Genomic DNA, 13,302 nt, shown 5'->3' with positions numbered 1-13,302 from the left:
ACAGCCCCTAGTCCATGAGTCAGCCACCCCTCTGCGTGCTGACAAACCTTGGCTCTCATGCCCCACCCCAAGCCAACCAGACAGCCCTGTCCGCCCACCAGCATTATTACCGCCTCCTGATTTTAGCCCTGACAGCCCTGCTTCCTGGTAACCTTGCCCCTCCCACCCTGATCCAGGCAAGCCCAAAGGCCAGCGCCCTCCACCCACCCTTCCTGGGGGCCACTCTGCTATCTCCTTGCCCAGATGTCTTCACCTGGCTTTACCGAGATAGAATAAATAACAGGGATGAGGCCCCGGGCTCCGCCAGGAAGATGTGCCAAAATACTCTCCATTTAGAAGCAGGAACAGTGCTGGGGCCTATGGATGACCCCAGGATTGTCACCCAAGCAGCAAGAAGGGCAAGGAGCCCGGTGTCTTGGCCTTACCCTGGGAGGTCGTGGCCAGGGCTTCAAAAGGCCCTGGAGAGGGGTGGGCAGGAGAGCAGATCCACCCTCCTCTCGAGGAAGCAGCCACCGCCCCCAGGAAGAGCAGATGGGGGCACACAGGCAGAGTCCCCGCGTGCTGTAGAGCAGGGCCAGCAGATCTGCAGTCAGCCTCAGCCCCAGGGGAGCTGCAAGACAGACTGAGACCCTCAGGTTGGGCTCTGCGTCCCCACCCAAATCTCCTCTGGAATTGTAATCCTCCTGTGTCAAGGGAGGAACCTGGTGGGAGGGGATGGGACCTGGGGACAGGTTCCCCCCTGCTGCTCCCCGATAGTGAGGGAGTTCTCAGGAGAGCTGATGGTTTGAAAGTGTGGCACTTCCTGGTTCTCCACTCACTCCCTCCTGCCGCCTTGTGGAGAAGGTGCCTGCTTCCCCTTCACCTTCTGCCATGACTGTCAGTTCCCTGAACCGGGAGTCAGTTAAACCTCTTTCCTTTATCGATTACGTAGTCTCGAGTATTTCTTTATAGCAGTGTGAAAACGAACGAATACCCCTTCCCCGAGACCCTTCTCCTTAGGCAACCAGCTGCCCCCATGCTCCTCCTCTGCCCCCTGTTCTTTCTTTTCCCCTCATGAGGCCCAAGTGATAAACAGGGCCAGGGCCAGCCCCAGCCCCAGCCCCAGCCCCAGCCCCATCCTACCGCAGGCCTGTGTGGCTGCTGGAGAGGCCATGCTCCTTTCCTCTCCCCCAGCCTGCCTGATACGCTTTCTGGATCCTGGAGAAAACTGACCTCTATTCTCATAATGGTGCAACATCTTCCAAGACCTCAAAAAGCTGTACCATTTGAGCCAGTCTTTTTTCTTGTCTCCACCTGCTAGGGCTGTCATTGGGACAGTCCTGGAGGGTGGTGCCAATGGATGAGTGGATGGATGGACAGTAGTCCAGGCATGATGTCCCTGTCTGTCCTGAACCGGGCCCTTCCTCCCATGAGAAGCCTTCCTGAGTGAGTATGTACAGTCATCCCTTGGTATCCATGGCGGATTAGTTCTAGGGTCCCCGGAAATGCCAAAATCCACGGATGCTCAAGTCTCTGATATAACATGGCGTAGTACTTACCTATAAGCTATGCACATCCTCCCGTATACATTAGACCATTACTAGATTATTTATGACATGTAATACAATGCAGATGCTACATAAATGGTTGTGATACTGCATTCTTTAGAGAATGATGACAAGAACAAAGTCTGCACATGTTCAATAGAAACATAACCATCCAATTTATTTTCTGAATATTTTCCATCTGCTGTTGCTGAATCTACAGATGCAGAGCTCCTGGATACGAGAGCCAAGCGTGCTTTGAGAGTAGGGTGGGTGAGGTTGCTAATGAGTACAGGGGAGCAGGTGTTGATCAGGAGGGCCCGGCACTGGGGCATCTGGACGTCCTGCCTCAGGACTTGAGACTCCAGTTGGATGGCACAGGCAGACTCAGCCCAGGTCAAAGCCCTCCCCTTGCAGGTTCATTTTATCCCGAGCTCTTTCTGGCCCCTGGAATTTGGCATCCCCTAGGCCCTGGGTGGAAGGACAGATGAGCCGGGTTTTAGATAACATGTCTAGAAGAGTGAGCCCCTACTGTGTGCCCGGCACTTTCCCCACAGGATCCTCTAGCTAGAATAGCCAAGGGTCATGGAGAGAAATACCCAGTGAAAATGTCAGAAATGAAAAAGCGATACCATCAGAGACGCTCAAAAGACCATTAGGTAATAGTATGAGCATCTGTATTCTGAGATCCAACAGCAGCAGTCACTTCCCTCCACCCCTATGTGTATCCCAGGACCACCCTGGGCGGGGAGGGCTGAGCTTAGGGAGCACCCGTGGATGCTCTGATGCCGGCCCTGGGCCTCTGGGGTGACAGTGATGAGGAACTGGGTGCGCACATGAGTGGGGCAGCCGGGCCTGGCCAGAGAAGCAACACACACATGCACAGACGTGTTTACCCACGTACGCGTGTGCACGCACGTGCACAAACACATTGCAGGCAGGCATGCTGACGCCTCAGGCAGCGGAGGACCCTGACTCTGGGCCCTGCTGACCCGGGCAAGGCCCCCTTGTGATGCCTGCCATGACCTCAGAATGCCACTGATGCATAGCACCTATCCGCTCTCTGGCCTGCCTCTGTGTTCTACGGCAGTTACACACAGGCAGTGGTGTTTGTGAGCAGCTGTGTTTTCTCCCGGAGAAGGTTTTCTCCCTGAGAGGCATACATAACCCAGGCCAGCTGATTGATCAGAATCAGGTGAGTGTGACCTGTTCTCTTCCCTCCAGGCTGACTTGGGGACAGTGGCTATGGTACGGGCGGTGTCGGCCTCTGGGCAGCTACTGAGGAGGAGGGTCATCCCTGAGCACTCACAGGGAGCCCGTTCTACACTGCCTGTATAGATGATTTTCTCTTTCGTCCTCACAGTGGCTTCGTAGAGTGGGTGCTGTTCCCGAATGTACCCATTCGACCAGTGAGATGTCTGGGGTCAGAGAGGCGGTAACCAGCCCGAAAATCCAGACATGACCCTGGGTTTTGCTCTCAGCCCTGCTGTGTGCCGTGCTAGACTTCAGGCCTCAACCCTGTGACCTCCCTGCTCGAGATCCCAAATCTGCCCAGATTTCCAATCCCGATGGGGCAGAGCCTGGCCCTGGTAGAGACGCTGGGATGGATCCACTGTGGGTGGGGAGGAGGGAAGGGTCCTCAGAACACACCTGGGGCCTAAGCTGGGTCCTGATGGTCACTGTGGGACCACTGGACACACACGGTCCCTTGTCTGGGAGTGGCATGGGGAGCCTTCTGCCCTTGGGCAGTTGTGGAAAGTGAAGGAGCCCTGGAGGGCTGGCTGAGGGGAAACTATCTTTCCTTGTGTTCGAAGGGGTCCAGGCACTGGGCTTCTCCCCAAGTATTTCTTATTCTGTCTGGCCTCGCTTTCCTTTTGCCCTGAGTATTCTCAGGAGGGACGGTCCATCTAGATGTTCTCCAGGAGCAAGGACCCACTGTTCTTCATCAGTGACCCAGGAAAATGAAGCCCCCTCCTATAGGGACAGCTCAGAATGGTGGAGTCCGCAGTCCCTCCCCGAGAGATGTGGTTTCCATGAGCACAGTGGCTGCTTTGGAGACAGTAGATCATTTTCATCCCTCATCCCCAAAACCAAACACACTCCCGCTCAAATGGCGTTATTCCTAATGCAGCTTCACTGGTTAGACCGAAGGGCCACGGTAGCCCAAGTGATGAGCGAGGTAGAACGGAGCAGTCAGGAGATATCTTGTTCCCCATAGGAAACTGGGCATCTCTGTGGCCCTGAGCATCCCAGGAGGCCAATCGTACAGAGACCTCTGGTGCCTGACCCCAGTTCGCATCCACAACCCCGGAATAGCCCATCACAGGCCCTTCACCCTTGGCTGGTGGACACCATTCAACCTGCCGGGGCAGGTATGTGCCCATTTCATGGCATAAGGGGAAAACGGGATTCTCTGTCCAGGTCCCACTCTTCTCGAGTCCTTGGGAAGATGCTCACCCCTGCTTGCGGCTTCAGACTGCAGAGACCCATGGAGGTGTGGGCCACGGGGTTTGGCCCGTTTTGACCAGAGTGCAGTGGTTGAATGAAGGTTACACCACCAACCAGCATCTGGGAGCCCGGTGGGAGCGGTTCAGGTGTTCTCCGAAGCTGTCGGGTACAGTGTAACCTTTATCCAATTTTGTCTCACAGGATGAACGTGGTGGAGGACGTGGAGAGATGGCGGGCGTGGGAGCGAGAGGACATCATCAGGAAATATGAAAAGGTACAGTTCGGTCTGCTTCTTGGAGGAAGGCCTCTTCCGGTGCGCCCTGGTCAAAGGGTCCTGGGTTCCCTAGGAGCACAGGGCAGGGACGGGTGGCCAATACCCCCAGGCCCTTGCACCCTTTACCTTGGACCCCTCACCAAGGCTCCCTCTGGGTTACAGGGGCACCGAGCCGGGCTGCCAGAGGACAAGGGGCCTGTGCTTGTTGGGATCTACGGCAACATCGACTACTTGGGGATTATGCAGTGAGTCCTCTGTGCTCCCCTTACCCCTAAACCATCTGTCTCAGCTCAGGGATGGGTTTGCTTTTAGAAAGGCCTTTCTGACACAGGACATGTCTCGCCGGCTCAGGTCAACCTCCTTTCCAGGGTCAGAACTCCCCCCTGGCTCCCCTGCAGGTCCAACCCGTGGTTGTTGTTAGGCCAGAGGTACAAGGCCCATCTAGGGAGCCGGTGGGAATGGAGACTGGGCTAGGTCAGGCCCCTGGGCTCTCAGCAGTTCTGTCGGCAAGTCAGCACAAGAGGAGCGGGGCAGCCTGAGGGTCTGGCCCTGTCTACCAGGAGACAACCCCAGTGAGATCCAAGGGTTGTGGCCACAGGGTGAGGAGACACCTGGCCCAGCCTCGGGGCTGTTGTCCAGCAGGTCTCTCAGAGCCCACCTGCCCCTGTCCTCCCCCATTTCCCTAGAGTTACAGCCCTCACTGTCCCCATGGGGAAGGGGGAAAGGTGTGGGGACAGTGGGGGCTTTGGCCCTAAGAGAATGGGGGAGAAGATGGGCAGGGCCCCGCTCTGGGCATCTCAGGGTGAGGCCGGGGAGGCAGCAGGGCTTGGGACTGAAGACCCTGGGTCTGGTGCTGGGAAGGGATCTGGGGCCAGGTAAGAGGAGCCCAGCCTGAAGCCCATCTTTCAGGGATCAGAGGATGGAGAGACAGACAGCAGATCCCGGGGGGACGTAGGGTGGGAGGGAGCTGATGAGCCATGCCACTTCTGAAACGCAGGGTGTGTGGCTCAGATGCAGGGAGAGGCAGGTGGATGCTGGGAGGTCAGAGCCTGCAAGAGCCTTGGGGCTGTCAAGTGGGATGGGCCCCTGGTGCACCCAGAGTACACCGGGCAGGTCTCAGGGCAGGCTCCCTTGACCCTGGCGGGGTGATGTGGTCGATCCCTGAGGGATTCCTGTCAGGGCCCGGTCGCCCACCCTGGGCGGCCCCCATCCCATCTCAGGGCTGACCTTTCTCAGCTCCAGCAGAAAGCACCACCTCGAGTCCAGGATGGGCAGCCCCATTGTGCAGCCTGACCACCCCCCACGCCAGGGGCCCCGGCAACCCCGGCCAGGCTGTCCCTGCACTCCTTCTTCTCCCAGGTCCTGCCCCTCCTGGGAGTCAGCCCCACAGGAAGGCCCTTGTCCTCCCTTCCCTGTGCCTTCTCCTGGGCTGAGCCCTGAGCTGGGTAGGGACAGAGCCAGTCCTTTCTGGGGGTCGGCTCCCAGGCTGGGGCGGCTCCAGGCCCTGTGCAGGTCCTCAGCTCTGCCTGGGTTGCCTTACAGTGAGACGGAGCTGCCTCCTCTGACTGCGCGGGAGGCAAAGGTAAGAGCCTGATGCATGGAGGGGCTGGTCCAGGGACGTAGGGACTGGGTGGGTGGGCAGTGAGGCAGAGGAAGCAGCTGGCCTGGGTGGTGGTGGATGAGGACAACACTCTGTCACTGGGAGGGGGAGCAGAGACCTGACCCCAGGTTGATTTAACTTTGGCAGTTTGATAAAATTCCAAAGTGAGAACCACAGTCCTGGCTTGGGGGTGGCTTCCCGCTTGTGTTGGGACCCCACCTAGAGGCTGGGACCTAAGACTGGTGTGTCTGTGGCCTGAGGATGGCACATCCCGGGGTCCCAAAGCCAGCCCACTGGTGCTCATTTGCTCAAAGGCTGTCAGCCCTTAGGGTCTGCCCTTCCCTGGCTCCTTCCAGCTGGGTCCCACCAGGGCTCCAGAGCCCAAGACCCAGCATCCACGGGCAGCTCTGGGAAGCCCAGCAGCTCCACTAACTCCAACATTCCTCATTTGACAGCGAATTCGGCGGGAGACAAGGAGAAACAGCAAGTGGCTGGAGATGCTGGGCAAATGGGAGACGTACAAGAACAGCGAAAAGGTAATGTGTGGAGGGAGAGGCCCCCAGAAGCACTCTCTGCAGAGACAGGGGACAGGCACCCATGGCTGTGGCCTGGCACCGTCAGCCTCTCAGAGGGCGCATGGCACACTGTCCTTGCCCAGAGGACTGCAGGCCTGGTCGCCAGATTGCCTGCCTATTCGTGCAAGCGTCACCTTGCTTTAAAGGAATCTGAATCTAGGGCTGGGACCACCTGGAGCTGAAGGCTAGGGATGCCCTGGTGACCTGAATGAAGAAAAAGGTTCAGATCAGAGTTTGACTCTGAGTGTCCATCCACTCTTTCAGTCCTGGGAAGGGAGACCCTGTCCCAGCTCGATCTCGCCTCTACTGAGGAATCATGGGGCCAAAACCGACAATTCCCAGAATCCCCGGGCTCTGGTCCTCACTGGGGTCACCCCGTGGCCTGTAACACCAGACTGTTTTCTGCCCACAGCTCATAGATCGCACATACAAGGGGATTCCCAGGAACATCCGGGGCCGGGCATGGTCAGTCCTCCTGAACATTCAGGAAATCAAATCAAAAAACCCCGGCAAATACAAGGTACACTCAGCCAGAGCACAACAAACGGGACAGGCCGTGTCAGAGGCCCAGGTCTCCAGCTGGAGGGAACATCAAACCCACCCTGGGGGGCATGGGGGAGGATGGTCAGATGCACATCCTGGGCATGGACGGTGGCATAGTCACCACAGACAAACTCGGCTCTGGTGACCCTCCCTGGCTTCAATAACAAGCCAAAAAGCAGCTTTCTGCAGAAGGAAACCTTCCTTCTTTCCTTCCTTCCCGAAGTGCTGACTGGGGGCTGACTGCCATTTGGGGCAGAGAGTCTTCCATGTGCTCTGAGGCTGCTTCCTCCTCTTGGCCCTGCCCTACAGCTCATGAAGGAGAAGGGCAAGAGGTCATCTGAACACATCCATCAGATCGACCGGGATGTTAGCTGGACTCTCCAGGACCATGTCTTCTTCAGGCGTCGATATGGAGCCAAGTAAGCCTACGGGAGCCACAGGGTCCCAGCGGAGATGGGGTGAATGAGAGGGATGGGGACTTCCCCAGAGCAGAAGCCAGGGTCACCCAGGAGGGATGACAGAGCCACCAAGAGCTCTCCTGGCCCAGGGAGCAGCCGGCACCATGAACCGAGCACCTCCCTGGTTCCAAGCCCTGGGCCAGACTGGAACATGTGGGGCCAGAGCCCAGGAGGATCCTGAGGAGACAGAAGACAGCAAAGAAAATCATGCACAATGGTGAAAGGTGCTCTCCCTGACCCACGGGGACCCGTGGTAGGACCTACGGGAGGGTGGCAGGATGGAGGGCCCATGAGCCTACCCACACAACACTGACAGCACCAAACGCTGGGAGAATTATGGGTCCTAGAAACTCTCATCCAGGTCTGCTGGGAACATGACACGGCACAGCCACGTTGGCAGCCAGTTGGGCAGTGGCTCACAAAGCTCAATGGACTTGAACCAAGTGTCCCCAAGGTGTCAGAGATATTGAACCCACTGATTTGGAAACTGACATCCACATGAAACCTGCATGCCAGGTTCACTGCTTGATTCACCGTCACTCACACACCGAGCCTTCGGGGACCGCCTTCAACACGGGCATGGGGAGAGCAAGGCTGGTCCTCCCTTCAGACGGAAGACCCAGCGAGAAAAGGGAACGAGCCAGTGATGCCCGCACGGACGTGGGTGGATCCTAGATGCATTTTGCTAAGGGAAAGGAGCCAGACCCAATAAGCTACCACAGTAGCATTCCCATTCCTAGGCCATTCCGGAAAAGGCCAAACCACAGGGACTGAGAAGCAGTCTGGGTGGCCAGGGGCTGACGAATCGGGGAGAGGCTGGGTGCATAGGGGCCACTCTGGAGACTTGGAGGATGAAGGATTCACTCCAGGAGGGGCTGGAGTGGTGGCCGGGAGACTCTGCACATTGGTTTGGAACTGTGGAGGAACTGTACACCCAGAGACTGAACTGGCGTGTGTGCAAACTGGAAAAAAAAAAAAATCATTCGGAGTGAAATGGATCGGTCAACTCACTGTACAACTGGGCTATTTGCATGTCACAGATGTGGCTTTTACTGAAACATTTCTTCAACAGTCTCAGGTCCTGAAGAGCTCACTGCTTTTCTGGTGAATCATCTGAACGTGAAATGGGATTTGTTGTTAGGATTTGTAGACAAAGTGAAACAAACAGCATCTGCACAAACCAAACCATAGCCCCCTTTCTCTGTTTCCTAGGCAGCGGGAACTCTTCTACATACTCCTGGAATATGCGGAGTATAACCCGGTGAGTATTCCCAGCAGTGAGGTTCCCGGGCCGTATTTCCATATTCACAGGAGTGGGTGTCTGGTGGGGGTGTCGTTGCTTCTTTTAAAGTTGGTATTTGTGACCCACCAGGTTATAGGAGGTAGAATTCCAGCTCCCTGCTGGCCTAAACCTCCAAGCAAGGGGGTGGTGTCAAGGGGTCAAGCTGAGACACAAAGGAGTTGGGGCCTGGACTCCCGGGGTCACCTGGGCCTGACCACCACCACTTCTCAGAACACGAAATGACGCCCTCCTCCTGGGGTTGCCCCAAAGCCTGGGAGCTTGGCAGCGTCACACGCAGGATGGTGGTCTCAGGAGACATTTTGGACAAGGTGCTGAAGTGCCTGATGGACTTGGCTCTTGTCATGAAATGAATTTGCATCCTGAGGAAGCCTCTTCTTCAGAGGAAGCCTGTCCAGTCACCTCTGCCCTCTCCAATGACATGAGTCCTCCCAGGTGACCTCAGCCCTCCCAGCTGATGTCCTTCCATAGTGACCCTGGCTCTTGCAGGAGGTGGGCTACCGCAGGAACCTGAGCCACATCGCCGCCTTGTTCCTCCTGTATCTGCCTGAGGAGGACGCATTCTGGGCACTGGTGCAGCTGCTGGCCAGTGAGAGGCACTCCCTGCAGGGTAGGTGAACAGCTGCCCCTGGGGCCTCATGCAGCCAGACACGGGGACGGCCACCGTGGCCAGGTGATCTCGGCTTTCAGCCAAGGCACCCTCCTTGTGTCGCCAGCTCGTTGGGAGCCTTTAGGACGTCTCTGCTGAGGGTCCCACAGGAGTCCGCAGCTGGCCCCCACAGCCCAAGTCAGACACCTTTCAACCCCATCAGCAGAGGGCATCTCATCCTCCCCGTGGCCACCCTCTGTGTCCCGGAGCCACGCCCTCTGGCTCTGATTCTGTGCAGCTGACTCTCCCCTCCCTGAGAGTCCTCCTGCCCTCCAGCTGCCGGGGCTCCCGCTGCCCTTGGTGCGCACGAATGGGCCGACCAAGCCCAGGTGGCAGCATCTCGCCATCCCGTGTCCCCTGGCCCGACCCCACTTCCAGGAGATGACCAGGAAGCCCAGTACCCACACTGTTCTGGCTGCCCTGTTGTGGCCTCAAAGTCAGGCTTGCCCCTTCTGCACCCTGGCCCAGGAGGCCTCCAGGGGAACCTCCAGCCAGGCTCCAGGGGATGTTCCCACCCCACCTCCCCAGGGTAAAGGCTGAAAGGTGGGGTCACCAGATGGGAGGGTGGGAGGCCTTCGGGTTTGGGGGCCTCTCAAGCTGCCCAGCCCTTGCAGCTGATGGCTCCACATCTTGGGGGAAGGCTCTGATTTCATGATGGGCTGGGGGCCTCTCAGGATTCCACAGCCCAAATGGCGGGACAGTCCAGGGGCTCCAAGACCATCAGGAGCATGTGGTACCCACGTCACAACCCAAGACCATGTGGCATCTGGTGAGTTTATGGTCCCCTCGGCTCTTCCCCAGAGGCCCTGCATCCCATGGGGCTGGAGGAGCAGGGGGGCTGGAGCCCCTCGTGGGGCTGGTGACTGGCTGAGTCCCAGCCAGGGCCTGACCTGGGATACCGGGTTCTCCATGGGCTGGGAGTTGGTTTCCTTTCCTGCCCTGGAGGAGACAGAGGCACAGGGATGGGGCCCCAGCTCCCGCAGAGCAGGGCAAAGGGCAGTGTGTCCACCGAGAGTGTGGGAAGGGGACGGTGTCGCGGGGAGCCCCGGACACTGCCCAGTGTTCTGCACTAGGCATAGGTTCTTCAGAGGCCCTGGAAGAGGGAGGTTTTTAGGGCAGCCCAGTGGCCTGAGCACCTCTGTTGCTCCCATCAGGACCAGGACATAGACGCTGGTCTATGCGGGCAGCATCTCTCGTTAGGCTGGCTTCTCCGGACGTTAATGAAGGTAAGGTGGCATAGGGAGACCCTGGCTCAGGGACCCTCCTTGCCCGGCAGTGCCCTGCTTCCTCAGTCCGGCAGCCTGGCTCACCCCCAGCCCACAGGAGGCTCAGGCGGGTCCCCGAAGGACACGCAAGCAAAACCCTGTGCCCAAGAGGGGTCATCCCAGGGCAACGGCTGGGGCTCAGGGGCAGCCTCATGGGCAGACTGGGCCAGGACCCGACTTGAGAGGGCTCAGGGAAGCCTCAAGCGCTGGGCAAGCCCCTCTCTCCAGGAGCCACATCTCCACTCATATGAGTGCCCCCCATGAGGAGCTGCAAGACCTTGCCTGACCCAGCGTCCTGGAGGGCCCGGGCGACGCTCATGGGGAAGGTCACTGACTCTGGGGACTGAAACCCCAATGGGCACAGCTCGAGCCACCAGCCCCAACCTGGAAGGGCCAGGTTCTCCCACGCCTGCTGTCTCCACAGAACTCTCTCGGGCTGACCCTGCGCCTGTGGGACGTTTACCTGCTACAAGGAAAACAAGCAGGGATGCACATGACCAGCATTGCGTTCGAGGTGCAGCAGAGTAAGTCTACGTGTGCCTAATGGGGCCTGGGGAGCCCCGGGGTCAGACCCCGACTGGCCCGAGGGCAGCTTCCTCACACTGTCCTCACGATCCCCTGTTCTGGCTCAGAGGGAGGTCTGGCCAGGTGGGCCGGGAAGGGCACTGTGACAGCGAACCCATCCCCCACATGACCCAGATGAAAGTCAGGAGTGTGGCGGGCACTTCCCTGCCCAGGTCGCCCCCCAGTCACAGCCTCCTGTGCACATCTGGACCCCTGGGGTGGCCACAAAAGGATCCAGCACCACCCAGTGAGAGGCTGAAGTGGCCATGGGGTACGGGCTGGCCCCCTCCCAGGGAACTCTCCTGGCCTGATGTCCACCCTGTCCCTAGAGCGCCTCAAGGAGACCAGTTCCGGCCTGTGCGCATGCATCGCGAGCCGGTTCTGCCATCACTGGGCCAGGGATGATGACAGGGTGCTCAAGCACCTCAGGGCCTCTGTGAACAAACGAGGGAGGAAGCAAGCGGACCTGCCACCCCCAGGTGGGCTCCAGTGCCGTGTCCCCTCCCATGTCACCCTCTGGGGCAGTCAATAGTGGGGGAGTGCCTGGGACCCACAATCCTACTACCTGGGCCTTCCTCTTCACCTTTTCTTCCTCCTCTTCCTCCTGGACTCTTAAGAAAGTACAGGAGGCCCACCGGTCCTCAGGGCAGGCGCTCAGTGCCTGTGTACTGGACGTGTTGTGCACGCAGGAGGGGGATGTGAGCAAGACCCTCCCTCAAGCCCCCCCCACTTTCCACGCTCTCCCCCTCACAGGGCCCTCAAAGTTACTAGAGGAGCCAGACCCATTTGTGGGAGACCCTGCCTCTCCCTGCGAGCACCCACAGCCTCAGAGAGCAGCAGAGGCCCCTCACTCCTGCACGCTCCAGCAAGGTTGCCAGGACAACAAGCCCTAAGCCAGGGAGACAAGGGAATTGGGGGTCCCTGACCCCCAGAGCATTTAGGGAGAGGGCACAGGCGGGACCCCGGGCCCAGAGCCAGAGCCAAGAATTCAGCCCGATGTGGGAACAGTCAGTCCTGGCATGGACTGGGCAGCGCAGGAGGGCAGAGGGTGACCCACGTCCGGGCCCAAAAACCCACTGCAGAGACAGGTCCCCATGTGAGGTGGCAAGGGGCTGGGTGACATCCAAGGACCCTCCCACCTGAGTTCTGACTGGGGGCTGTATCTCAGGCCCAACAGCCCTGGGACGAATGTGTGTGGCAGGAAACCCACAGCCAGTCCCAACCCTGGGGGCAGTCCCAGGAGCCACCCGCCATGCCACGACAGCTTCCCCACGCCAGGCAGCACACACCCCCCCTCTGGGATCAGCAGACTACAGGCTTGTCCTCAGTGTCAGGCCACGGGGGCCACAGACAGACCCCGAGGACTACAGAGATGCAGGCAGGTGGGGCCCAGCCCGGAAAGGCCTGCATGGGCTCCCTGGAGACGCTGACCACGTCTGCTTTCCTTTCAGCCAAAGCCGAGCAAGGGTCCTCGGCACCCAGGCCTGTGCCGGCTTCACGTGGCGGCAAGACCCTCTGCAAGGGGGACAGGCAGGCCCCTCCAGGCCCACCAGCCCAGTTCCAGCAGCCCATTTGGTCAGCTTCCCCGTCAAGGGCACCTCGTTCTTACACACCCCGTCCTGGTGGGGCTGTCTGGGAAGACACCTACCCTGTGGGCACTCAGTGTGTGCCCAGCCCGGCCCTGGCTCAGGGAGGACCTCAGGGTTCCTGGAGACTGCTGCGGTGGAACTCCATGCCCTGTCTCCCGACGGACCTGGATGTAGGGGACCCTTGGTTTCTCCATTGTGATTTCGAACAGAGCTGCAGGGTCCGTGCCATATCCCAGGAGGACCAGCTGGCCACCTGCTGGCAGGCTGAACACTCTGCCGAGGGAGCGAGATTGGCTTTCGCCAAACTGAACAATGTGGGCATGGACTTCCGGGCCCTGCAGTGCACCCAGCACTGATTCCGACCAGGACACCTCCTTCCCAGCGAGGGACGAGGAGCAGTGCACTCCCACCTCAGGGCCTTATTATTTAGTTAATAGGATTGTACTCATGTTACATTTCTCAATTTTTTTTAAGAGATAAAGTCTCACTCTGTCACCCAGGCTAGAGTGCGGTG

The 13,302-nt window shown here is 58.8% G+C and overlaps 1 protein-coding gene across 3 annotated transcripts; it reads left to right on the top strand.

The window, feature by feature from the left end:
* Positions 1 to 976: 976 nt before the first annotated feature.
* Positions 977 to 13,288, top strand: LOC116464629 (TBC1 domain family member 3G-like). Of its 3 annotated transcripts, none has more exons than XM_058435133.1 (14): positions 977 to 2,932; positions 3,742 to 3,895; positions 4,173 to 4,284; positions 4,408 to 4,490; positions 5,788 to 5,827; positions 6,301 to 6,381; positions 6,833 to 6,940; positions 7,273 to 7,382; positions 8,634 to 8,682; positions 9,211 to 9,331; positions 10,045 to 10,139; positions 10,525 to 10,596; positions 11,060 to 11,159; positions 12,651 to 13,288. In XM_058435133.1, exons 3-14 carry the CDS (start codon positions 4,174 to 4,176, stop codon positions 13,142 to 13,144), a joined length of 1,464 nt encoding a protein of 487 aa, XP_058291116.1. In that variant the 5' UTR covers positions 977 to 2,932; positions 3,742 to 3,895; position 4,173; the 3' UTR covers positions 13,145 to 13,288. The 3 variants fall into 3 exon arrangements, with proteins under 3 accessions (XP_058291116.1, XP_032003780.1, XP_032003781.1); XM_032147889.2 differs by lacking the exon at positions 977 to 2,932 and adding an exon at positions 11,529 to 11,678 and having other exon boundaries at positions 3,745 to 3,895; XM_032147890.2 differs by lacking the exon at positions 977 to 2,932 and adding an exon at positions 11,529 to 11,678 and having other exon boundaries at positions 3,765 to 3,895; positions 4,173 to 4,245.
* Positions 13,289 to 13,302: the final 14 nt, after the last annotated feature.

Source organism: Hylobates moloch, unplaced genomic scaffold, assembly GCF_009828535.3.
Source record: "Hylobates moloch isolate HMO894 unplaced genomic scaffold, HMol_V3 SCAFFOLD_1145, whole genome shotgun sequence".
NCBI classification, from domain to species: domain Eukaryota; kingdom Metazoa; phylum Chordata; class Mammalia; order Primates; family Hylobatidae; genus Hylobates; species Hylobates moloch.
Note: the sequence above shows the minus strand (reverse complement) of the source record. Positions and strands in the feature narration are given on the sequence as shown.

Coding starts and splice junctions, on each gene's coding strand:
- LOC116464629 (XM_032147889.2), top strand. CDS start 4,174: ATGAACGTGGTGGAGGACGTGGAGAGATGGCGGGCGTGGGAGCGAGAG. Junction 6,941..7,272: donor AAAACCCCGGCAAATACAAG/GTACACTCAGCC, acceptor CCTGCCCTACAG/CTCATGAAGGAGAAGGGCAA. Junction 10,140..10,524: donor CCAAGACCATGTGGCATCTG/GTGAGTTTATGG, acceptor TGCTCCCATCAG/GACCAGGACATAGACGCTGG.